This window comes from Nerophis ophidion, linkage group LG27 (genome assembly GCF_033978795.1).
Source record: "Nerophis ophidion isolate RoL-2023_Sa linkage group LG27, RoL_Noph_v1.0, whole genome shotgun sequence".
NCBI lineage: Eukaryota > Metazoa > Chordata > Actinopteri > Syngnathiformes > Syngnathidae > Nerophis > Nerophis ophidion.
Window position 1 is genome coordinate 23,909,032 of NC_084637.1, and position 25,353 is coordinate 23,934,384.

Genomic DNA, 25,353 nt, shown 5'->3' on the forward strand with positions numbered 1-25,353 from the left:
AGATGTAAATATAAACAGAATACAATGATTTGCAAATCATTTTCAACCCATATTCAGTTGAATATGCTACAAAGACAACATATTTGATGTTCAAACTGATAAACATTTTTTTTGTTTGCAAATAATATTATTAACTTTAGAATTTGATGCCAGCAACACGTGACAAAGAAGTTGGGAAAGGTGGCAATAAATACTGATAAAGTTGAGGAATGCTTATCAAACACTTATTTGGAATATCCCACAAGGTGACAGGCTAATTGGGAACAGGTGGGTGCCATGATTGGGTATAAAAGCAGCTTCCATGAAATGCTAAGTAATTCACAAACAAGGATGGGGTGAGGGTCACCAACTTTGTAAGCAAATTGTCGAACAGTTTTAGAACAACATTTCTCAACGAGCTATGGCAAGAAATTTAGGGATTTTACCATCTACGGTCCTTAAAATCATCAAAAAGTTCAGAGAATCTGGAGAAATCACTGCACGTAAGCGATGATATTACGGACTTTTGATCCTTCAGGCGGTACTGCATCAAAAACCGACATCAGTGTGTAAAGGATATCACCACATGGGCTCAGGAACACTTCATAAAACCACTGTCAGTAACTACAGTTGGTTGCTACATCTGTAAATGCAAGTTAAAACTCTACTATGCAAAGCCAAACCCATTGATCAACAATATCCGGAAAGGCCGCCGGCTTGGCTGGGCAAGATGGACTGATGCAAAGTGGAAAAGTGTTCTGTGGTCTGACGAGTCCAAATTTCAAATTATATTTGGAAACAGAGGATGTGGTGTCCTCCAGAACAAAGAGGAAAATGACCATTCGGATTGTTATAGGCGCAATGTTCAAAAGCCAGCATCTGTGATGGTATGGGGGTGTATTAGTGCCCAAGGCATGGGTAACTTACACATCTATGAAGGCACCATTAATGCTGAATGGTCCACACAGGTTTTAGAGCAACATATTTTGTCATCCAAGCAACATTATCATGGAGGCCCCTGCTTATTTCAGCAGGACAAGTGTTACAACAGCGTGGCTTCGTAAAAAAAAGAGTGCGGGTACTTTCCTGGCCCGCCTGCAGTTCAGACCTGTCTCCCATCGAAAATGTGTGGCGCATTATGAAGCGTAAAATACGACAACGGAGACCCCGGACTGTTGAACGAATGAAGCTCTACATAAAACAAGAATGGTAAAGAATTCCACTTTCAAAGCTTCAACAATTAGTTTCCTCAGTTCTCAAACGTTTATTGAATGTCGTTAAAAGAAAAGGTGATGTATCACAGTGGTGAACATGCCCTTTCCCAACTACTGTGGCACGTGTTGCAGCCATGAAATTCTAAGTTAATTATTATTTGCAAAAAAAAAAGTTTATGAGTTTGAACATCAAATATCTTGTCTTTGTAGGGCATTCAACTAAATATGGGTTGAAAATGATTTGCAAATCATTGTATTCCGTTTATATTTATACCTAACACAATTTCCCAACTCATATGGAAATGGGGTTTGTAGAAGTGCCGTTATGTCTTCTAATCGTCCATAGCATTTCTACTTGTATGGATTCTTCATTTATTACTCCAAGCCAGATTTGTAAGTTTTGCAATACAACATAAACAATTATTATTTACTTAAATTCCTGTGAGTGCAGCTTATATACCGGCGCACTCTATAGTTTGGGAAATACAGTGTGTAACTTAATTTTTTGCATTTGTTGTACATTGCTTTATGCTGACAATCCACTGAATAAAAATGTGTGAGCAAAATGTGTGTGTTGAAAAATTCAGTAAAAATGTTTTTAATAAAAATTCAGTGCAGGAAAATTCAGTTTGAAAAAATATTTGTTGCTTCAAAATTCAAGACCAACTTCCAGTAAATTAAGACTAAAGTACCTTTGGCAGAACAAATGTGGTTTAGTCCTAATATTTTTGAATTAGGAACTTTTAGAAAATTTTGAAAAGTGTTTTTTTCACGCTTAATTTTTTTACACTGCAATTTTTTTTTACACTGAATTTTTACAGACTGAATTTAAAACACTGTATTTTAACAAATTGCAATTTTAGACACATTTTGCACACACATTTTAATTCAATGAAATTGTCAGCAAAATGTGATGTAAAAAATGATGTGTCTATAACAAAAGCTTTTTTGGAGACTGAATTTATGCAGCGGATTTTTTTGCATTTGAGATTGTATTTTTTAACATCAACTTATGTTGAAAATGTCATTGAATACAAATTTGTGTTGAAAAATTCAGTAAAAAAAATAAATTGCATAAAAATTCGGTGCAGAAAAATTCAGTTTGTAAAGAGTTGTTGCATCAAAACCCGAGACTTCTAGTAAATTCAGACTAAAACTCATTTGGCAGAACTAATGTGATTAAATCTTCCATCCATCTATTTCCTACAGTTTATTCCCTTTGGTGTCGCGGGGGGCTCTGGTGCCTATCTCAGCTACAATCGGGCAGAAGGCGGGGTACACCCTGGACAAGTCGCCACCTCATCGCAGGGCCAATAAAGATAGACAGACAACATTCACACTCACATTCACACACTAGGGCCAATTTAGTGTTGCCAATCAACCTATCCCCAGGTGCATGTCTTTGGAGGTGGGAGGAAGCCGGAGTACCTGGAGGGAACCCACGCATTCACGGGACGGACATGCAAACTCCACACAGAAAGATCCCGAGCCTGGGATTGAACCCAGGACTACTCAGGACCTTCGTATTGTGAGGCAGACGCACTAACCCCTCTGCCAGAGTGAAGCCCGTGATTAAGTCTTATTTACTTTAAAATGTTTCTGCGCTGAATTATTATTACACCAATGTTTTTACACTGACTTTTTACACATTGCATTTTAAAACACTGTACTTTAAAAGCTTCCTACACATTTTTATTGAACTAAATCCTCAGCATAATTTGATGTTAAAAATTTCAGTGACATAAATTCAATGGGGAAAAAAAGCGTTTGCAATAAAGACACAAACTAACCTCCATACTATAAACACCAGCATCCCTTAGCGAGCGAGCATGATTACGTGCAGTGATATGACATACTCATCATGTATGAAGCTGTAGCAAAACCTAACAATTTACTGTGTGTGTGCGAGCAATAAATCTTCCTCTCACACACACAACTTGTGTTAATTTCGTCCTCTTTGCTCGTTTTTGCTCTGTCCGTTTTCAAATCCATAAACAGTGTCCCCAAGGACACACAAATGCAGACATGCACACGCAGTCATAAAAAAGTGTGTGGTCTGAATGGAAAACTAAGCAATTCGTGCTGCGAGTGTGTGTGTGTGTGTGTGTGTGTGTGTGTGTGTGTGTGTGTGTGTGTGTGTGTGTGTGTGTGCGTGTGTGTGTGTGTGTGTGGTCAGTGGGCTGACACACCCTGTCTAAAAGTGAACACGGGAGGAAATACTAACTGTTGTGTGACTGCCACACGTTAGATAGCGCCACCCTGCTAATGCTGGCCTAGCGGGGGAGCAGAAGGAAAGTCTTTGCAAGCTCGTCAAATCGCGCAATCGAATGTGATCGCCGTTGTCATGGAGACGATGGAGAAGGCTGATGTTGATTCGCACAATTGTACATGCAGTGCTTGTGTGTGTGTGTGTGTGTGTGTGTGGTCAACGCAGCGTGTCTCCTCCCTCCCCCGTGTTGTTTGTTTTGAAAAGATGAGAGCGCACACACACACACACACACACACACACACACACACACACACACACACACACACACACACACGGACAGACACACCCCGTCTGAGCCAATCAGCTGATAGTGGAGTAGAAGTGCCGTGACTAGTTTGGCATCAACTTCATGGACGCCATGACAGCCCGTCATGATGTCACATGACCAAGTGGCATGTTTGCGCACATACAGTAAAGAAGGGATATCCAAAGTGCTTTAAAAAGTTATTTTTTCTCATAATAATTTTTTTTTCCCAACATGAGAAACACAGTGGAACCTCGATTTACGCACCCCCACTCAGGGTTTCCCACTGATTCATTTATTTGTGGCGGCCCGCCACGAAAAAATTACGGCCGCCACAAATAAAAACAATAAATAAATCAAATTTAAAAAAAATTAATGAATAAAAACAAAAATTTAATTTTATTTTTCTGCTTTTGACTCGCTTGACCGCTCATAAAAGCAATGGGACTCTGTCTGTGAATAGAGCTTGTAGTTACATATTATATAAATATGTATATAAATATGTACATAAAGTGTTGTAATTATATTACAACTCCGCGTTCTTCTTGGTCATCGCCGCCGCCGCTGCTGTATGTATACTTTTGACCCAGCAGATTTGGTCACATGTTTTTTGTGACAAACAAATATGTGCTCCAATCACTCCATCACAAAAAAATAAGATTTGTAAAAAATTTTGGAAACTCAAGACAGTTCTTTTCAAGTGTATGTAAACTTTTGATCACGACTCTACATTGGTGTCTTCAAAGTGTCCGTCCTTTTACTAAATAGGAATTTTTTTTGAGGCTATGGCCAAAATACTCATGTTTACCATGTACTCTGCTTTACAATGCCAACTTTTCAATTTACGAACCATGTTCAAGAACCAATTGAGTTCGTAAATCGAGGTTCCACTGTACTATCAGATGTGACACCTATTTGCCTTGTCAGCTATAACGCAAAGCTAACATGTTAGCGTAAAATCCGGACTATAAAGCGCTACTTTTTACCCACGCTCTGAACCCTGTGGCTAATTTATGGACTTTTTTTTTGCTGGCAGCCTTGAAGCAAATAGTTTTTATTAAACACATGCAAACACACGTAAATGGTGTGTTGTTTGTGCTGTGGTGCCATCTTTTGACAAGTTCGCTCGAAGCGGATGCCGCTGGGTGAACGCCGACAAGGGTATAAAGCCTTGAGCCGGAAGTAGTAGTGCCGTTCAGTTTTCCAATAGTCCGCTTCACTCATCACTCCAAGCATTGTTGTTAAGTTTTACAATATAACTAAAACAATTCTTACTTACTAAACCATCCTATGTGTGTTTTCAAGCATATTTGTATGTGCTATCGTAATGAAGCTAGCATTGTTAGCATGAGCTAATATGCTAACACGATTACAAGTGTCTGTGTTAGTATTACTAACTTAAAATGACATTCTTTTTGTATTGTTTCAGTTTCACAAATTCCTCGGTAGATTCACCAAAACTTCACCGTGGAGTTTAGCTGATTGGAGAGCTGGCTTGCACAGCTCGTGGTTCTATGACAATGACTTCGATTTTGCTTGATCAGCCGTTTTACTGCCGCGTTACAGACACAGTTTGGAAACAGTTAAGGTATGTAAATAAATACTTACAGAATATTTCTGTGTAAATAACTAAATTCACAACATACTGTATATATCTGCGGCTTATAGTCTGGTGCGACTAATATAAAGAAAACAATTTTTTCTTCTAACATTTAGAGGGTGCGGCTTATAGTCTGGTGCGGGTAATATATGGAGCAATGTTTTTTCTTCTAAACTTTCATGAGTGTGGCTTATATTCTAGTGTGGCTAATATATGGAAACATGTTTTTCCCTCTAAAATTTAGTGGGTCCGGCTAATATAGGGAGCAATATTTTTTCTTGTAAACTTTTGTGGGTGTGGCTTATAGTCTGGTGCGGCTAATATATGGAGAACTGTTTTTTCTTCAAAAATTTGGTGGGTGCGGCTAATATGTGAAAACATGTTTTTCCCTCTAAAATTTAGTGGGTGCGGCTAACAAGTGGAGCAGTGTTTTTTCTTCTAAAATTTGGTCGGTGCGGCTTATAATCTGGTGTGGCTAATGTATGGAAAAATGTTTTTCCCTCTAAAATTAAGTGGGTCCGGCTAATATATGGAGCAATGTTTTTTCTTCTAAGCTTTCGTCGGTGCGGCTTATAGTCTGGTGCGGATAATGTGTGGAAACATGTTTTTCCCTCTAAAATTTAGTGGGTGCGGCTTATAGTCTGGTGCGGCTAATATATGGAAAACTGTTTTTTCTTCAAAAATTTGGTGGGTGCGGCTTTTGTCTGGTGCGGCTAATATGTGAAAACATGTTTTTCCCTCTAAAATTTAGTGAGTGCGGCTTATAGTCTGGTGCGGCTAATATAAAGGAAAACATTTTTCTTCTAAAATTTAGTGGGTGCGCCTTATAGTCTAGTGCAGCTATTATAAAGGAAAACATTTTTCTTCTAAAATTTAGTGGGTGCGGCTTACAGTCTGGTGCGGTTAATATGTGAAAACATGTTTTTCCCTCTAAAATTTAGTGGGTGCGGCTTATAGTCTGGTGCGGCTAATATAAAGGAAAACATTTTTCTTCTAAAATTTAGTGGGTGCGCCTTATAGTCTAGTGCAGCTATTATAAAGGAAAACATTTTTCTTCTAAAATTTAGTGGGTGCGGCTTACAGTCTGGTGCGGTTAATATGTGAAAACATGTTTTTCCCTCTAAAATTTAGTGGGTGCGGCTTATAGTCTGGTGCGGCTATTATAAAGGAAAACATTTTTCTACTAAAATGTTGTGGGTGCGGCTTATAGTCTGATGCGGCTAATATGTGAAAACATGTTTTTCCCCTCTAAAATTTAGTGGGTGCGGCTTATAGTCTGGTGCGGCTAATATAAAGGAAAACATTTTTCTTCTAAAATTTAGTGGGTGCGCCTTATAGTCTGGTGCGGCTATTATAAAGGAAAACATTTTTCTTCTAAAATTTAGTGGGCGCGGCTTATAGTCTGGTGTGGCTACTGTGATGAAAATAATGTTTTCTTCTAAAATTTTGTGGGTGAGCCTTACACCTTATGTGGTGCTGCAAATATATGGAAAAATGTTTTTGACTCAAAAATGTAGTGGGTGTGGCTAATATACGGAAACTTTTCCTGCAATTTAGCGGGTGCGGCTTATATGCCGGTGCGCTCTACAGTCCACAAAATACAGTAGTTCAGCTCGCTTGGGCTCCACTGAATTTCTTCTCTATGTATGCGAGCCCTCTGGGACGAAGTGCAACGCAGAGGTCAAATTTCAAGCGTGTCAAACACTAATAATAACCATCAATCATCCTCAGAGTGCTTACCTTCTTCAGTTGACCACTGCGTGTCCCCACGAAAACCACCGTGTGCTCGCCGTACGTGTACGCTGCCACCGCGCCCATGCCCTCCGTGCGGTCCTCAAACAGCGGGCTGCCCTCGATGACTCGCAGACCGCCCAGCGGCTGATTCAACACCAGGCCGCAGAACTCGTCTCCGATCTGCTTGGGCTGTTAAAGACGGCGAGTGAGCGACTGGCGCCGCCGGCCCTTTAAGAGACGGCTGCAGGCAAAGGCCGACTGACCGTGTGGATGCAGGGCAGCTCCTTGTTGAGTAACCACGGCAACGAAAGCCGCCCCTCGCCGCGGTAGCAGGAGCGTATTCTCTCCCTCATGGCCAGGTTGATGTCGTGCAGCGTGAACAGGCACAGCAGCGTCTCTCTGGGCGGGTTGGAGCGGTTCTTCTGACCCTAGAAACGACACCAGCCAGGCTTGGTCAGAGCGACAATCTTTGGAGGAGACAAGGAGGTCATGGGTCACTCACCTGGGAGAAGATGACGAACAAGACGTCGTCCTCCTCCGACAGGCCGAGCGCCTGAGCCAGACGTCGCCCGGGTTTCTGCTTGTAGGCGGCCTGGACCAGTCGGTATTCCACGCCGTCCTTGGTGCACCCCAGAGGGAACTCCACGTAGGAGTAGAACTCGGTGTCGTCGGAGCACATCCTCACGATCTTGGAGGTGAAGAACTTCTCCCCGCCGGCGTCCATCTGCGTCAGCTGCGTGTCCAGCTGCAGCGTCAGGAAGTAGACGTAGGTGCGGCTGGAGAAGCCGTAGACGTAGTAGATGTCGAAGGCCGGGTAGAGGGACAGCGTGTCGGACGGGATCTTGATCTGCGAGGACACAAACTCGTCCTGGTAGACCAGCGAGAACATGTTGACGCTCTCCTCGTCGGCCACCAGCTTCCTGCTGGACAGCGTGGGGAAGTACTCGGACTTTCCGTCGATGGCGGCGCCGATGAAGAGGCGGCTGCCGCCCTTCGCCGCCTTCTTCCTCTTGGGGTCGCTCGTCCAGTCGTCTTCGCCAACGACCACGCCTGCAAGGGCGACACTTTGGTGACCACGGGGATGACGGACCCACACCTCAGGGTCAAGTGCGGGATGTGACCTGGGCTCTTGCACTTCACACACTTACACTTAGCATTTTGTACAAAGCGCACATAGTGCACATATTTAAGTGTGCGCCCTGGCGTTTGTAGTGTTTCACGTGGCGCACTTACATACTTACACTTAGCATTTTGTACAAAGCGCACATAGTGCACATATTTAAGTGTACACCCTGGCGTTTGTAGTGTTTCATTTGGCGCACTTACATACTTACACTTAGCATTTTGTACAAAGTGCATATATTTAAGTGTATGCCCTGGCGTTAGTAGTGTTTAATTATGCACACTTACATACTTACACTTAGCATTTTGTCCAAAGTGTACAAAGTGTAAATATTTAAGTGTATGCCCTGGCTTTAGTGCAGTAGTGTTTAATTTTGCACACTTAGATACTTACACTTAGAATTTTGTACAAAGTGCACATATAGGCCTACTGAAATGAGATTTTCTTATTTAAACCGGGATAGCAGGTCCATTCTATGTGTCATACTTGATCATTTTGCGATATTGCCATATTTTTTCTGAAAGGATTTAGTCGAGAACATCGACGATAAAGTTCGCAACTTTTGATCGCTAATAAAAAAGCCTTGGCTCTACCGGAAGTAGCAGATGATGTGCGCGTGACGTCACGGGTTGTAGGGCTCCTCACATCTTCACATTGTTTATAATCATAGCCTCCAGCAGCAAGAGCTATTCGGACCGAGAAAGCGACAATTTCCCCATTAATTTGAGCGAGAATGAAAAGATTTGTGGATGAGGAAAGTTAGAGTGAGGCACAAAAAAAAAAAAAAACGACGGCTCCAGGAGGCAGCTGTGGTAGCTTTTCAGATGTAATTAGACACATTTACTAGGATAATTCTGGAAATTCCCTTATTTGCTTATTGTTTTAATAGTGTTTTAGTGAGATTCTAAAGTCATACCTGAAAGTCGGATGGCTGCGGTGAACGCCAGTGTCTCAGAGAGAAGCCAATGGAGGAGCCAAGATCACAGCTGCCTTTTTGACAGCTACAGGAGGAGGTCCCATAATCCACTGAAGTCTCCGGTAAGAGCTGACTTAATATCACAATTTTCCCATCCAAAAACTTGCTGGTTGACGTAGAGAAACATGTTTGCTTGACCGCTCTGTGTTAAAGCTTTACAACAAAGAAACACCGGCTGTGTCTCGGAGCTAAAGGCAGCTGCAATCCACCGCTTTCCACCAACAGCATTCTTATTTATAGTCCCCATTATTAATTGAACAAATTACAAAAGATTCATCAACACAGATGTCCAAATTACTGTGTAATTATGCGATGAAAAGAGACGACTTTTAGCCGTGTGTGGTGCTGGGCTAATATGTCTGCTACAACCCGAGACGTCACGCCCACGAGTCATCATTCCGCAACATTTTTAACAAGAAACTCCGCAGAGAAATTTAAAATTGTAATTTAGTAAACTAAAAAGACCGTATTGGCATGTGTTGCAATGTTAATATTTCATCATTGATATATAAACTATCAGACTGCGTGGTGGGTAGTAGTGGGTTTCAGTAGGCATTTAAGTGTATGCCCTGGCTATAGTAGTGTTTCATTATGCACACTTACATACTTACACTTAGCATTTCGTAAAAAGTGCACATATTTAAGTGTACGCCCTCGCATTCGTAGTGTTTAAAGTCACACACTTTCGTACTTACACTCAGCAATTTGAACAAAGTTCACATAGTGCACATATTTAAGTGTACGCGCTGGCGTTAGAGTGTTTCATTTTGCACACTTACATACTTACACTTAGCATTTTGTACAAAGTGCACATATTTAAGTGTACGCGCTGGCGTTTGTAGTGTGTCACTTAGCGCACTTACATTCTTACACTTAGCAATTTGTACAAAGTGCATATATTTAAGTGTACGCCCAGGTGTTAGTAGTGTTTCATTTCACACGCTGTCATACTTACAATCAGCAAATTGTATGAAGTGTACATAGTGCATATATTTAAGTGTACGTTTTCAGTAGTGTTTCACATTGCGCACTTACCCTCAGCATTTTGTACAAAGTGCACATTATATTTAAGTGTATGCCCTGGTGTTGGTAGTGTTTCACTTTGCACACTTACAAACTTACAATTCGCATTTTGTACAAAGTGTACATAGGACAAATGTTTAAGTGTACGCCCTGGCGTTACTAGTGTTTCGTTTTGCACACTTACATACTTATACTTAGCATTTTGTACAAAGTGCATATATTTAAGTGTACGCCCTGGCGTTAGTAGTGTTTCATTTTGCACACTTACACTTAGCATTTTGTACAAAGTGTACACAGTGCACATATTTAAGTGTACGCCCTTGCATTCATAGTGTTTCAGTTAGCGCACTTACATACTAACACTTAGCTTTTGGTACAAAGTGCATATAATCAAGTGTACACCCTGGCGTTAGTAGTGTTTCATTACACACACTCTTGTACTTACACTCAGCAATTTATAACAAAGTGTACATAGTGCATATATTTAAGTGTATTCCCTGCAATTAGTGGTGTTTCATTTTGCACATTTACATATTTACACTTAGCATTTTGTACAAAGTGTACATAATACAAATGTTTAAGTGTACGCCCTGGCGTTATTAGTGTTTCACTTTGCGCACTTACATACTTACAGTTAGCATTTTGTACATAGTACAAAAGTATAAATGTGTAAACAATTAGCATTTTTTACAAAGTCCATCCATCCATTTCCTGCCGCTTATTCCCTTTGAGGTGGCGGGGGGCGCTGGTGCCCATCTCAGCTTCAATCTGGCGAAAGGCGGTGTAGACCCTGGACAAGTCATCGCAGGGCCATCACAGAGTGTACATTATATTTAAGTGTACCCTGGCGTTAGTAGTGTTTCACTTTGCACACTTACGTACTAACAATTAGCATTTTGTACAAAGTGTACATAGGACAAAAGTTTAAGTGCACGCCCTGGCGTTGGTATGTAAGTGTGCAAAGTAAATAACTACTAACACTTAGCATTTTGTACATAGTACGAAAGTTTAAATGTTTAAACAATTATCATTTTTTCCAAAGTGTACATAGTACACATACGAGTGTACGCCCTGGCATTAGTAGTTTTTCACTTTGCATACTTACACTTAACATTTTGTACATGTGTACTATGTACACATAGTACTCATTTCCAAGTGTACACCCTTACGTTAGTGTTTCACTTTGTGCACTTACACACTTACACTCAGAGTTTTGTACAAAATGTACACAGTACACATTTTTAAGTGAACGCCCTGGCGTTTGTAGTGTTTTACTTTGTGCACTTACATTATTACACTTAACTATTTGTACAAAGTGTACATAGTACAAATGTTTAAGTGTATGCCCTGGCGTTGGTAGTTTTTCACTTTGCACACTTACATACTTACACTTAGCATTTTGTACATAGTAAAAATGTTTAAATGTTTAAACAATTAGCATTTTTTTACAACGTATACATTATATTTAAGTGTACGCCCTGGCGTTAGTAGTGTTTCACTTTGCACACTTACGTATGTACAATTAGCATTTTGTACAAAGTGTACGTAGGACAAATGTTTAAGTGTACGCCCTGGCTTTCAAAGTTTTTCACCTTGCGCACTTACATACTTACACTTGGCATTTTGTACATAATACAAACGTTGAAATGTTTAAACAATTAGCATTTTTTACAAAGTGTACAGGTATATAGTACACATACGAGTGTACGCCCTAGGATTAGTATTGTTTCACTTCGCATACTTACACTTAACATTTTCTAAATGTGTACTATGAACACATAATACTCATTTCTGAGTGTACACCCCTACGTTAGTATTTCACTTTGCGCACTTACACACCTACACTCAGAGTTTTGTACAAAATGTACACAGTACACATTTTTAAGTGAACGCCCTGGCGTTTGTAGTGTTTTACTTCGTGCACTTGCCTACTTACACTTAGCATTTTGTACATATTAAAATGTTTAAATGTTTAAACAATTAGCTTAAGTGTACGCCCTGGCATTAGTAGTGTTTCACTTTGCACACTTACATACTTACAATTAGCATTTTGCACAAAGTGTACATAGGACAAATGTTTATGTTTGCCCAGGCGGTAGTAGTTTTTCACTTTGCGCACTTACATACTTACACTTAGCATTTTGTACATAGTAAAAATGTTTAAATGTTTAAACAATTAGCATTTTTTTACAACGTATACATTATATTTAAGTGTACGCCCTGGCGTTAGTAGTGTTTCACTTTGCACACTTACGTATGTACAATTAGCATTTTGTACAAAGTGTACATAGGACAAATGTTTAAGTGTACGCCCTGGCTTTCGTAGTTTTTCACCTTGCGCACTTACATACTTACACTTGGCATTTTGTACATAATACAAACGTTGAAATGTTTAAACAATTAGCATTTTTTACAAAGTGTACAGGAATATAGTACACATACGAGTGTACGCTCTAGGATTAGTATTGTTTCACTTCGCATACTTACACTTAACATTTTCTAAATGTGTACTATGAACACATAATACTCATTTCCGAGTGTACACCCCTACGTTAGTATTTCACTTTGCGCACTTACACACCTACACTCAGAGTTTTGTACAAAATGTACACAGTACACATTTTTAAGTGAACGCCCTGGCGTTTGTAGTGTTTTACTTCGTGGACTTGCCTACTTACACTTAGCATTTTGTACATATTAAAATGTTTAAATGTTTAAACAATTAGCTTAAGTGTACGCCCTGGCATTAGTAGTGTTTCACTTTGCACACTTACATACTTACAATTAGCATTTTGCACAAAGTGTACATAGGACAAATGTTTATGTTTGCCCAGGCGGTAGTAGTTTTTCACTTTGCGCACTTACATACTTACACTTAGCATTTTGTACATAATACAAACGTTTACATTTTTAAAGAACTTGCATTTTTTCCAAAGTGTACATAGTACACATACGAGTGTACGCCCTGGCATTAGTAGTGTTTCACTTCGCATACTTACACTTAACATTTTGTACATGTGTACTATGTACACATAGTACTCATTTCCAAGTGTAAACCCTTACGTTAGTGTTTCATTTTGCACACTTACACACTTACACTCAGTTTTGTACAAAATATAAACAGTACACATTTTTAAGTGAACGCCCTAGCGTTTGTAGTGTTTTACTTTGTGCACTTACATACTTACACTTAACTTTTTGTACAAAGTGTACATAGTACAAATGTTTTCAAATGTACACCCTGGTGTTTCTAATGTTTCACTTTGCACACTTACATACTTACACTTAGCATTTTGTACATAGTAAAAATGTTTAAATAATCAGCATTTTTTACAAAGTGACCATTATATTTAAGTGTACGCCTTGGCGTTAGTAGTGTTTCACTTCGCACACTTACGTACTTACAATTAGCCTTTTGTACAAAGTGTACATAGAAAAAATGTTTATGTGTCTGCCCAGGCGTTAGTAGTTTTTCACTTTGCGCACTTACATACTTACACTTAGCATTTTGTACATAGTACAAAAGTTTAAATGTTTAAATAATTAGCATTTTTTACAAAGTGTACATAGTACACATACATGTAAAGGTACAGGACGATTGATCCGTGTTAAGGAAAGAATGAATGGGGCCATGTATAGTGAGATTTCGAGCCAAAACCTCCTTCCAACAGTGAGAGCTTTGAATGGTTGACCAAATACTTATTTTCCACCATAATTTACAAATTAATTCTTTAAAATTCCTACAATGTGAATTCCTGGATTTTTTTTCACATTCTGTCTCTCACAGTTGAAGTGTACCTATGATGAAAATGACAGACCTCTGTAATCATTATAAGTGGGAGAACTTGCACAATCGGTGGCTGACTAAATACGTTTTTGCCCCACTGTACTTACACTTAACATTTTGTACATGTGTATTATGTACACATAATACTCATTTCCAAGTGTACACCCTTACGTTAGTGTTTCACTTTGCGCACTTCCACACTTACGCACAGAGTTTTGTACAAAATGTACACAGTACACATATTTAAGTGTACTCCCTGGCGTTCGTAGTGTTTCACTTTGCACACTTACAGACTTATACTTAACATTTAGTACAAATTGTACATAGTACACATATTTAAGTGTACGGCCTGGCATTAGTAGTGTTACAGTTCACGCACTTTCGTACACTCAACATTTAGTGTACCTGTCAGTTTGAACGCACCCAAATGTAAGGTTGCGTCTCAAATTGCACACTTCCATACTTTGTCTTAAAGGCCTACTGAAACCCACTACTACCGACCACGCAGTCTGATAGTTTATATATCAATGATGAAATATTAACATTGCAACACATGCCATTTTTAGTTTACTAAATTGCAATTTTAAATTTCCCGTGAGTTTCTTGTTGAAAACGTCGCGGAATGGTGACACGTACGCGTGACGTCACGGACTGTCGGGAAATATTAGCGCTGCACCACTCGCGGCTAAAAGTCGTCTGCTTTAACCGCATGATTACACAGTATTTTGGACATCTGTGTTGCTGAATCTTTTGCAATTTGTTCATTTAATAATGGAGACTATAAAGAACGATGCTGTTGGTGGAAAGTGGTGGATTGCAGCTGTCTTTAGCACCGAGACACAGCCGGTGTTTCTTTGTTTGTTGTGAAGCAGAGCGGTCAAGCGAACATGTTTTCTCTACGTCAACCAGCATGTTTTTGGATGGGGAAATTGTGATATGTATCTTACCGGAGACATCAGTGGATTATTTGTCATCCTGCAGTAGCTGTTTAAAAGTCAGCTGTGAGCTTGGCTCCTCGGCTTCTCTCTGAGACACTGCGTGTTCACCGCAGCCATCCGACCTCGAGGTATGTCTTTACAATCTTTAAAATCTCACTAAAACACTATTAAAACAATAAGCAGATAAGGGATCTTCCAGAATTATCCTAGTAAATGTGTCTAATTACATCTGAAACGCTCATAATGCCGCCGCCCGGAGCAGTCGCTTTTTTATCTTAATTCACAAATCTTTCATCCTCGCTCAAATTAATGGGGAAATTGTCGCTTTCTCGGTCCAAATTGCTCTTACTGCTGGTGGCTCCCATTATAAACAATGTGAATATGTGTGGAGCTCTGCAACTCGTGACGTCACGCGCACATACTTCAGGTAGAGGCAGGGCTTTTCTATTAGCGACCAAAAGTTGCGAACTTTATCGTCGATGTTCTCTACTAAATACTTTCAGCAAAAATATGGCAATATCGCGAAATGATCAAGTATGACACATAGAATGGACCTGCTATCCCCGTTTGAATAAGAAAATCTCATTTCAGTAGGCCTTTAACATTTTGAGTACATAAGTGCATTGGCAAAGGCATGTACCAGGCAGGGCGGGTATGGAAGTGTGCAAGTACCGCTCCGGCCCACTGGAAGTGCGCGACTTGAGACAAGGTCGTGTTGACACGGGAAGCCTCCCCTACCTGCCATCCCGTCAGCCTCTCTGGCGCCAGACAGGTAGTGCTCCTTGCGGTGGTGAGGTTCCCCCAGTTTGAAGAGGTCCTCCAGTTTGAGGAACTGGCAGACGCCCTGCCAGATGGAGCCGCACGCCACCAGTCGGTTGCCGGTGTAGTCCACCAGAAGGAGCTTGTTCACGTTGTCCAGCGACTCCAGGCTGACCCAACAAACACACACACACACGGTAAGAAGACAAGACAGCGGAGAGCGCCAGGAGAGACCATCATGCGAGACGCACCGGTGAGCGCAGGCCCTGACGCTGGGCGGGGGGTAACACTTGGCGTTGTCCTCCACCGGTCCGGTCATGTGACTCCTCATCTCGGTCAGGTTGGCCGACAGTTTGAGCACGCGGTTGACGGCTCCGACAAAGACCTCGCCCGTCCTCTTGTGGACGGTCAGGTGGGTGAGGGAGGCGTCAAACACCTGGTACGCCACCCTGCCACCCGCCGCCACCAGGGGGGGGGAAGGCGCCGCCGGAGCAGAGCGGAGGGGGCAGGGGAGCAGGAGGAGCGAGACTGAGGAGAGCAGGAGGTGGAGAGGAGAGGAGAACATGGCGGGAAGCGGTGGAGGGAAGGAGAGAAGAGGAAAGAGGAGGTGTCCACGGGTGGATGAAGCGTGTCAGCAGGTCATGACTGTGAGAAAAAAAGAAGGCTGCCATTAGTCAATTGTGTTTTCATAACAATGAACACCAGCATTTATCTAGAAACCTTTCATGAAATCTTTTGAATATTATTAGAATTCATGAGTTATTAACATACAGTGAAAACTCCATTTACAATCTCAGGCAAAAAGCAGGCGGAGCCCTCCATGTCAATTGCAGCACAGCACACTACTACCGTGCATCACTACATTTTTCCCAAGGTTTGACCCCTGCGGCTTACACAATGGTGCGGGGTTTTTTCCCTCGCTGGGGACCCATAAGGCAAAAAGTTTTCATGAAACACACGCAAAGACACTGAAAAGGTGTGTTATTGTCTGAACTATGGCGCCATCTTGAAAGTGAATTCTTGGTGTTTAAAGCTTTGAACCGGAAGAAGAAGTGCCGTTCCGTCTTCTAGCCGTCCACACCGTTTCGACTCGTATGGATTCTTCATTATGGACAACACCTCCCGCCCACTTGCGGAGAGAATGAGCACGTTCAGTGGAAGGCTCAGACTCCCAAAATGTAACACGGAACAACACAGGAGGTCCTTCTTACAGACAGCCATCAGACTGTAAAATGCATATGTTCCTTCTTGACTGCACATAAATGTAGAATATATTTATATTATTCATATATTATATATCTAATATATGTTATATATTATTTATTCTTATTATTGTTTATTGTGAGCAAACTGTGGTGCTGAATTTCCCACAGGGATCAATAAAGTACTTTCTATTTTATTCTATTCATCACTCAAGCAACGTTTGTAAGTTTTACAATATAACTAAAACAATTCGTATTTACTAAACCGTTCCAAGTCTGATGTCAGGAGTGTTTTCATGCATATTTACACGTGCTATCGTAATATAACGAAACTAGCGTCATTAGCTTTAGCTAATATGCTAACACTTTTACATGAGTCTGTGTTAGTAATATTAACTTACAATGACATTATTTTTTTGACTGTTTCAGGATTTTTCTTTGCTGACGGCCTTAAAGCAAATAGTTTTTAATAAACACACGCAAAGACACTTAAATGTTGTTTTGTTTGTGCTATGGCGTCATCTTTTGGACAAGTTCGCTTAATGCAGGTGCTGCTGGGTGAATGCAGACAAGTGTTTCCTGCTGATTAATGCTTTGAACTGGAAGTAGAAGTGATGTTCTTTTTTTCTAATCGTCCATAGCGTTTCTATCCGTGTGGATTCTTCACTCATCACTTCAAAGTTTGTAAGTTTTACAATACAACTAAAATAATTCTTACTTACTAAACTGTCCGATGTGTGATGTCTGTCGGAGTGTTTTCATGCATATTTGTACGTGCCATCGTAAGCGAGCGTCGCTAGCATAAACTAATATGCTAACCCTTTTACATGAGTCTGTGTTAGTATTATTAACTCACACTGACCTTATTTTTTACTGTTTCAGTTTCAAAAATTCCGCTGTCAATTCACCAAAACGTCCCCGTGGAGTTACTGAGTCGGTTTAGCTGATTGAAGAGCTAGCTTGCGCAGCTAGTAGGTCCATGACGATGACTTTTGTTTTGTTTGACCAGCAGTTTTACTGCCACGTTACAGACACCATTTGGAAACAAATAAGGTATGTAAACAAACATTTACAGAATATTTCTGTGTAAATAACTAATTTCTCAAAATATATATCTGTGGCTTATCCACCCGGTGTGGATAATGTATGCAAAAATAGTGTCCATCCATCCATCCATTTTCCTCTGCTTATCCGAGGTCGGGTCGCGGGGGCAGCAGCCTATGCAGAGAAGCCCAGACTTCCCTCTCCCCAGCCACTTCGTCCAGCTCCTCCCGGGGGATCCCAGGGCGTTCCCAGGCCAGCCGGGAGATATAGTTTTCCCAATGTGTCCTGGGTTTTCCCCTTGGCCTCCTGCCAGTCGGATGTGCCCTAAACGCCTCCCTAGGGAGGCGTTCGGGTGGCATCCTGAGCAGATGCCCGAACCACCTCATCTGGCTCCTCTCCATGTGGAGGAGCAGCAACTTTACTCTGAGCTTCTCCTTGATGACAGAGCTTCACACCCTATTTTTAAGCGAGAGCCCCGCCACCCGGCAGAGGAAACTAATTTCGGCTGCTTGTACACCTGATCTTGTCCTTTCGGTCATAACTCTAATCTCATGACCATAGGTGAGGATGAGAATGTATATCGACCGGTAAATTGAGAGCTTTGCTCATTCTTCACCACAACGGAGCGATACAGCGTCCTCATTACTGAAGATGCCGCACCGATCCACTTGTCGATCTCACAATCCACTCCTCCCCCACTCGTGAGCAAGACTCCAAGATACTTGAACTCCTCCACTTGGCGCAAGATCTCCTCCTTAACTTGGAGATGGCACTCCATCCTTTCTCGGGCGAGAACCATGGACTCGGACTTGGAGGTGCTGATTCTCATCCCAGTCGCTTCAAACTTGGCTGCGAACCGATTCAGTGGGAGCTGAAGATCCTGGCCAGTTGAAGCCATCAGGACCACATCATCTGCAAAAAGCAGAGACCTGATCCTGCAACCACCAAACTAATTCTGTCCATAAAAGTTATGAACAGCATCGGTGACAAAGGGCAGCCTTGGCGGAGTCCAACCCTCACTGGGAACGGGTCCGCCTTACTGCCGGCAATGCGGATCAAGCTCTGACACTGATCATACAGGGATGGACCGCCAAAATATTGTTTCTTCTGAAAATTTAGAGGGTGCGGTTTATAGACCGGTGTTGCTCTATAGTTCAGTTAATACCGTAAGTTAGTAAATCAGGGTTCACTTTATATCGATTAGCACAGTAGACAGGAATTAAACATACAGCGCCTCTGCTGGCTGCAGCCAAGTGGCGCTCCAAGACTTGAAAAATCCACAATCAATCGTCATTGATCACTTGTCTCACCTCAACTAACGTCTGCTCCGTTACCACGGTAACCACCCCCATCGCCATCACACGCAAGCGAAGAGTTTGTGTCCTACTCAGTAAACAATGTGTCTTTGTTGTGTGTTTATTGGAGCTTGTGATTTTTAATAAAGGGGGGTGGGGGGGGGGGGGGGGGCAAAAAGGGTCAACATGGCGGATTAAAAGAGACAATATTGTATCTTTCTTGACTTTCTCAGACCCTCACTAGCTAGGACGGACTCTGTCTCACAGCTGGACTGGGGACACCTCGGTATGCCCCACCAGAAACCGGAGTATGTGGCCGGAGACCGGAAGGGTCCTACTTCCCCTCATGTCCTCACTACGTTTTCAAAGGTTGGCTGTATGTGTGCAAGATGATGGATGGTCAAGTGAAACTGAAGAGCACTTCAAGGAAACACGCACACACACGCACACACACACACACACACACACACACACACACACACACACACACACACACACACACACAGGTCCATCTGTCGACCCCTCCCCTCTGTCGGGCCCCCTTAGCTCAGCAGGCTAATTAGCTAATGTGCTGATCTTTCACTGCTTCTTTGCAGAGTGTGTGTGCATGTGTGTGTGTGTGTGTGTGTGCGTGCGCGGTCATGGCCACTGCTGAAGTAAAAGTTTATTAGTGCGACTCGGTGGATGGCGTCGCATTAGCCGCAAATCATCAAAATTGCTCGGGATTTTTCTGTGTGGAGTTTGCATGTTCTCCCCGTGACTGCGTGGGTTCCCTCCTGGTACTTCCTCCCACTTCCAAAGACATGCACCTGGGGATAGGTTGATTGGCAACACTAAATTGGCCCTGGTGTGTGAATGTGAGTGTGAATCTTGTCTGTCTATCTGTGTTGGCTCTACAATGAGATGGTGACTTGTCCAGGGGTGTACCCCGCCTTCCGCCCGAATGCAGCCGAGATAGGCTCCAGCAACCCCCACGACCCTGAACGGGACAAGCGGTAGAAAAATGGATGCGTGGATGCCATGGAAGTCAACACATGCGACGCTGACACATGCTACATGCACAAATGCAAACTATCAAGTGTCCTAAGTCTGCCAGCTTTATTTTTTATTTTTTTTATGCGGGCCGCGTCAAACATTAACAAAGGATCAGGGTCACTCTAAAAAAATACAAACGAAAAAATAAATAATTCGAAGATGTTTTTAGAAAAATGTTCTTAAATAAGAAAACATAAATGGAGATGGTGTTTTTTATGCAATTTAAAGGCCTACTGAATGAGATTTTCTTATTTAAACGGGGATAGCAGGTCCATTCTATGTGTCATACTTGATCATTTCGCGATATTGCCATATTTTTGCTGAAAGGATTTAGTAGAGAATATCCACCATAAATTTCGCAACTTTCGGTGCTAAGAGAAAAGCCCTGCCTCTACCGGAAGTCGCAGACGATGACGTCACCTGTTGATGGCTCCTCACATATTCACATTGATTTTAATGGAAGCCTCCAACAAAAAAGGCTATTTGGAACGAGAAAACGACAATTTCCCCATTAATTTGAGCGAGGATGAAAGATTCGTGTTTGAGGATATTGATAGCGACGGACTAGAAAAACAACAAAAAAACAAGTTAAAAAAAAAAACACAATTGCATTGGGACGTATTCAGATGTTTTTAGACACATTTACTAAGATAATTCTGGGAAATCCCTTATCTTTTTCTATTGTGTTGCTAGTTTTTTAGCGAGTTTAACAGTACCTGATAGTCGGAGGTGTACGTACACGTGTGTGCTGATGCCAATGTCTCAGGGAAATCTATGGCAGCTTTATGGGTGGCACAAGCTCAGCTGATCTCCGGTAAGAAGCGACTTTTTACCACAATTTTCTCACCGAAACCTGCTGGTTGACATTCCGTTGGGATCCATGTTCGCTGTGATCCATAGTAAAGTTTCACCTCTGTGAATTTTAAACAAGGAATCACTGTGTGTTTGTGTGGCTAAACGCTAAAGCTTCCCAACTCCATCTTTCTACTTTGACTTCTCCAATTTAATTGAACAAATTGCACAAGATTCAGCAACACATATCTCCAAAATACTGTTTAATTATGCCGTTAAAGCAGACGACTTTTAGCTGTGTGTGTGTGTGCAGCGCTCATATTTCCTAACAGCCCGTGGCGTCAAGCGTACACGTCATCATTACGCGACGTTTTCAAGAAAAAACTCCCGGGAAATTTAAAATTGCAATCTAGTAAACTAAAAAGGCCGTATTGGCATGTGTTGCAATGTTAATATTTCATCATTGACATATAAACTATCAGACTGCGTGGTGGGTAGTAGTGGGTTTCAGTAGGCCTTTAAGCTGTCTGGCAAAACTTACTGACTTTTTTGTGTCCTATAGAGAAAAAGAAAAAACATTTGAAAGTCACCAAATGTCAAAGGTTTGGACACCAAAAGAGTTAGCGTAGGAGCTCGGAGAAAGGCTTCTTTGGTAAAGTACTAAGGTACCAATGATTGTCACACACACAAGAGATGTGGCGAAATTATTCTCTGCATTTGACTCATCACCCTTGATCACCCCCTGGGAGTTGAGAGGAGCAGTGAGCAACAGAGGCGGCCGCGCCCGGGAATCATTTTTGGTGATTTAACCCCCAATTCCAACCCTTGATGCTGATTGCCAAGCAGGGAGGTAATGTCCCATTTTTATAGTCTTCGGTATGACTCGGCCGGGATTTGAACTCACAACCTACCGATCTCAAAAGGGGACAGTCTAACCACTAAGCCACTGAATAGGTGGCCTAGTGGTTTGCTTTGTGACCTCACCTTCTTTTTCTTGGTGTGAATTAGCATGCTAGCAACCAGGAAGCACACGTGATTGGTCAATAGGAAAAGGAGAGGGCGGAGACACAAAGACACCTGATGAGCTACACCGAGCAGTAGTGAGTGTCACGACCCGATTGCTCTATTCATCCATCCATCCATTTTCTACCGCTTATTTCCTTCGGGGTTGCGGGGGGCGCTGGAGCCTATCTCAGCTACAATCGGGCGGAAGGTGACTGGTCTGCACATGTGCAAAGACGATGTCCCTTATTTTTTTCCGGAAGTTATATCTGTGCAGGCCGTCATTATTGCAACGGTTTCCCATTATTGTCATCTTTATTCACATAAAAATGTCATATAAACGATTACAAACAAAACAATGTTATTTAAGAATACAGTATTTGTTTAGAAAACGTACATATCTGTACAGAAACTTCAACGATCAATCTCTTTTACTGCTTTACTTACCGTACATTCCAGACTACTTCCTCCCGATGGTTTGAACCATGCGGCTTATAAAACGGTGCAGCTAATTTACGATTTTTTTCCCCTACAGTTTAAAAAAACAAAAACAAGCTAGGACATTGAAATGGTGTTATTGTTTGTGCTATGTTGCTATCTTTTGGATGAGTTCGCTCATTGCAGGTGCTGCAGTGCCCTTCTGTTTAGACAGAAGCACTAGTGTCATTCCGTCTTCTCGCCGTCCATAGCATTTTTACTCGCACGGATTTTTCATTCATCACTCCAAGAAACGTTTGTCAGTTTTAAAATACAACTAGAACAATTTTTACTAAATAAACCTACACTTGTGTGATGTCTGTAAGAGTGTTTTAACGCATATTTGTACATGCTATTGTAATGTAATGAAGCTAGCGTCATTAGCAATAGCTAATATGCTGACACGTTTACATTAGTCTGTGTTAGTATTATTAACTGACAATGGTATTGTTTTTTACTGTTTGAGTTTCACAAATTCCTCAGTAAACCAAAATGTCACCGTGGAGTTATTGAGTCTGTTTAGCTGATTGGAGAGCTAGCTTGCGCAGCTAGAGGGTCCATCACGATGACTTATGTTTTGTTTGAGCAGCCGTTTTACTGCCGTGTTACAGACGCCGTTCGGAAACAATTAAAGCATGTGAAGAAACGTTGACAATTTTTTGTGTGTAAATAACTCATTTCACAATGTATATATCTGCGGCTTCAAGTCCGGTGCGGCAAATATATGGAAATGTATTTTTTTTCCTTCTAAAATTTTGTGGGTTCGGCTTATATACGCTCTATAGTCCGGAAAATCAAATACATAAATTCATAATACTGACAATTTCAAAGTCTGCCATTTGTTAGGCTGCAGATACAGATTTTAGTTAAGACTCTTTTGAAAAAACTAAACTACGCAATGGAAGTCAGGGGCGCCCCCGTGTGTCATTCATTGCTTTGACAGAAAAGTGAAAGTGTTTTTAAAGTTGTGGCAATAACACTCGCGGATTTTTTCAAATCGACCCCATGTTAATTTTTTTATCCTTGTGCTATTTAATATTATGTAAGATATTTGTTTAATAAAACATTAAAATATCACAGTATATGACGTCGCACAAGCTTCGTCGTAAAATATTGCAAGTCCTGGACGTTCTATGTCAAGGCTAATAATTAAGGGTGCCGGAAAAAATCAGATTTGTGATTCTTATTTATAACTTTTGTGAATAGATTCCAAGTTTTCAAGAATCAAGCGACTTGTCCAGGGTGTACACTGCCTTCCAACCGGATGCAGTTGAGATAGGCTCCAGCTCCCACTGCGGCCCCGAAAGGGACAAGCGATAGAAAATGGATGGATGGAATTTAAAAAAATATTTTTCGGCCATCCTAAATTGTTTACTGTGCCAGGAGGAGCTTCTGTTGCCTGTTTGGAAAAGTTTTTATTTTATTGTGAAAATCTGTTTGACACATGCTGGAACGAGAATCGATTTTAAATCGAATCGTCACCACAAGAATCGGAATCAAACTGAATTGTTCTCACTCGTACTGATTATGCAAATCAGATAGTGACGTCATTTCTTGCCACAGATACATTACAGTCTCAGGTGTGGAAAAACGCTGCAGTTCTTCTGGGGAGTGACCTCTGTCACCATGGAAACGACCCCAACCCACTCCCTAGTTGTTTGTTTCGCACCGCTCTCTGTTTGGTTGGTAGCTCGCCGAGTCAGTTGGGACCGTGAGGCTCGACTGGTGAAGTGCCACCAAGCAAAGTGCTCGTAAAAATCTGGCAAGCGACGGTTGCTATGGCGGCGGCGGCCACGGGAGTGGCTTAAGTCAGCACACACACCCCGCTAGCCAACTGACAAATATGACCGTTAATGATAAACCTCAAAAAAAGTTTTGCACAGTCCAAATACCGCTGCACATTGCTGTACGCATTTAAAGGACAAAACACACACACACACTCACTCACTCACTCACACACACACACACACACACACACACACACACTTCTGCTGGAGGTCGGAGGTCATCAAGGGCGGAAGAGAAAGGAGCCAAGTGATTGTTTCCTTTGGGTTGTTCAGCGCGTCCTGTCTGAGTGGGTGTGTGTGTGTGTGTGTGTGTGTGTGTTTGTTTGTGTGTGTGAGACTAAAGTAAAAGGCAACAGGTGTCAGGACGTCAACAATGACATAATTTTTCTACCGTTAAATATAAAGATATGTACATCTGTTTCTTTTTTTTAATCAATGAGGTATGGCCATGTTGGGTTTCTGAAAGGAAAGCAAAAAAATAACATGCCTATGAGTGCTTTTAAATAGAGGTTGAGGAGGAACAGTGACCCCTCCTGCCATTTCTTCTTATTCTCTGGCTGACTGGGTCCATATGATGTAGGGCAGGGACAACAAATTTATTTTCATTGAGGGCCACACTGCAGTAATGGGCGCTTTTTTAAAATTTATTTTTATTATGCATGCAGGTAATAACCTGTGACTAATGAAAATGCATATGCATTTGATTTTTTTTAACGTATAACTTGTTTTGAAATCATAAATAAAAGGTGACAAGCAGATATTTAACTATTTTTTTTATTTATCTCACAAATATATATAATGATATCATTGGCATGATCAGATAATATTAAAGTTTAAAACATGCGGTAACACGGTATGGGGATCATATTCTAAGTAACAAAGACTTAATTTAGAGTTATTTGGTTAGGGCAGTGGTTCTCAACCTTTATTCAATGACGTACCCTGTGAACATTTTTTTAATTCAAATACCCCCTAATCACAGCAAAGCATTTTTGGTTGAAAAAAAAGAGATAAAGAAGTAAAATACAGCACTAAGTCATCAGTTTCTGATTTATTAAATTGTATAACAGTGC

At 41.4% G+C, this 25,353-nt stretch overlaps 2 protein-coding genes across 2 annotated transcripts in view; both read right to left on the reverse strand.

Moving 5' to 3' along the window:
* Positions 1-25,353, reverse strand: part of plxna3 (plexin A3) — a 112,935-nt gene that overhangs the window by 57,947 nt on the left and 29,635 nt on the right. Inside the window, exons 2-6 of the mRNA XM_061889482.1 lie at positions 15,898-16,291; positions 15,626-15,816; positions 7,543-8,090; positions 7,304-7,468; positions 7,047-7,229 (exon numbers count right to left, since the gene is read on the reverse strand). Of these exons, the coding sequence (XP_061745466.1) occupies positions 7,047-7,229; positions 7,304-7,468; positions 7,543-8,090; positions 15,626-15,816; positions 15,898-16,211 (1,401 nt within the window). The 5' untranslated portion in view covers positions 16,212-16,291. The remainder of the gene's footprint in view (positions 1-7,046; positions 7,230-7,303; positions 7,469-7,542; positions 8,091-15,625; positions 15,817-15,897; positions 16,292-25,353) is intronic.
* pcsk1nl (proprotein convertase subtilisin/kexin type 1 inhibitor, like) overlaps positions 1-25,353 on the reverse strand; it is a 290,280-nt gene that overhangs the window by 17,160 nt on the left and 247,767 nt on the right. The gene's annotated exons all lie outside the window — the stretch shown is intronic.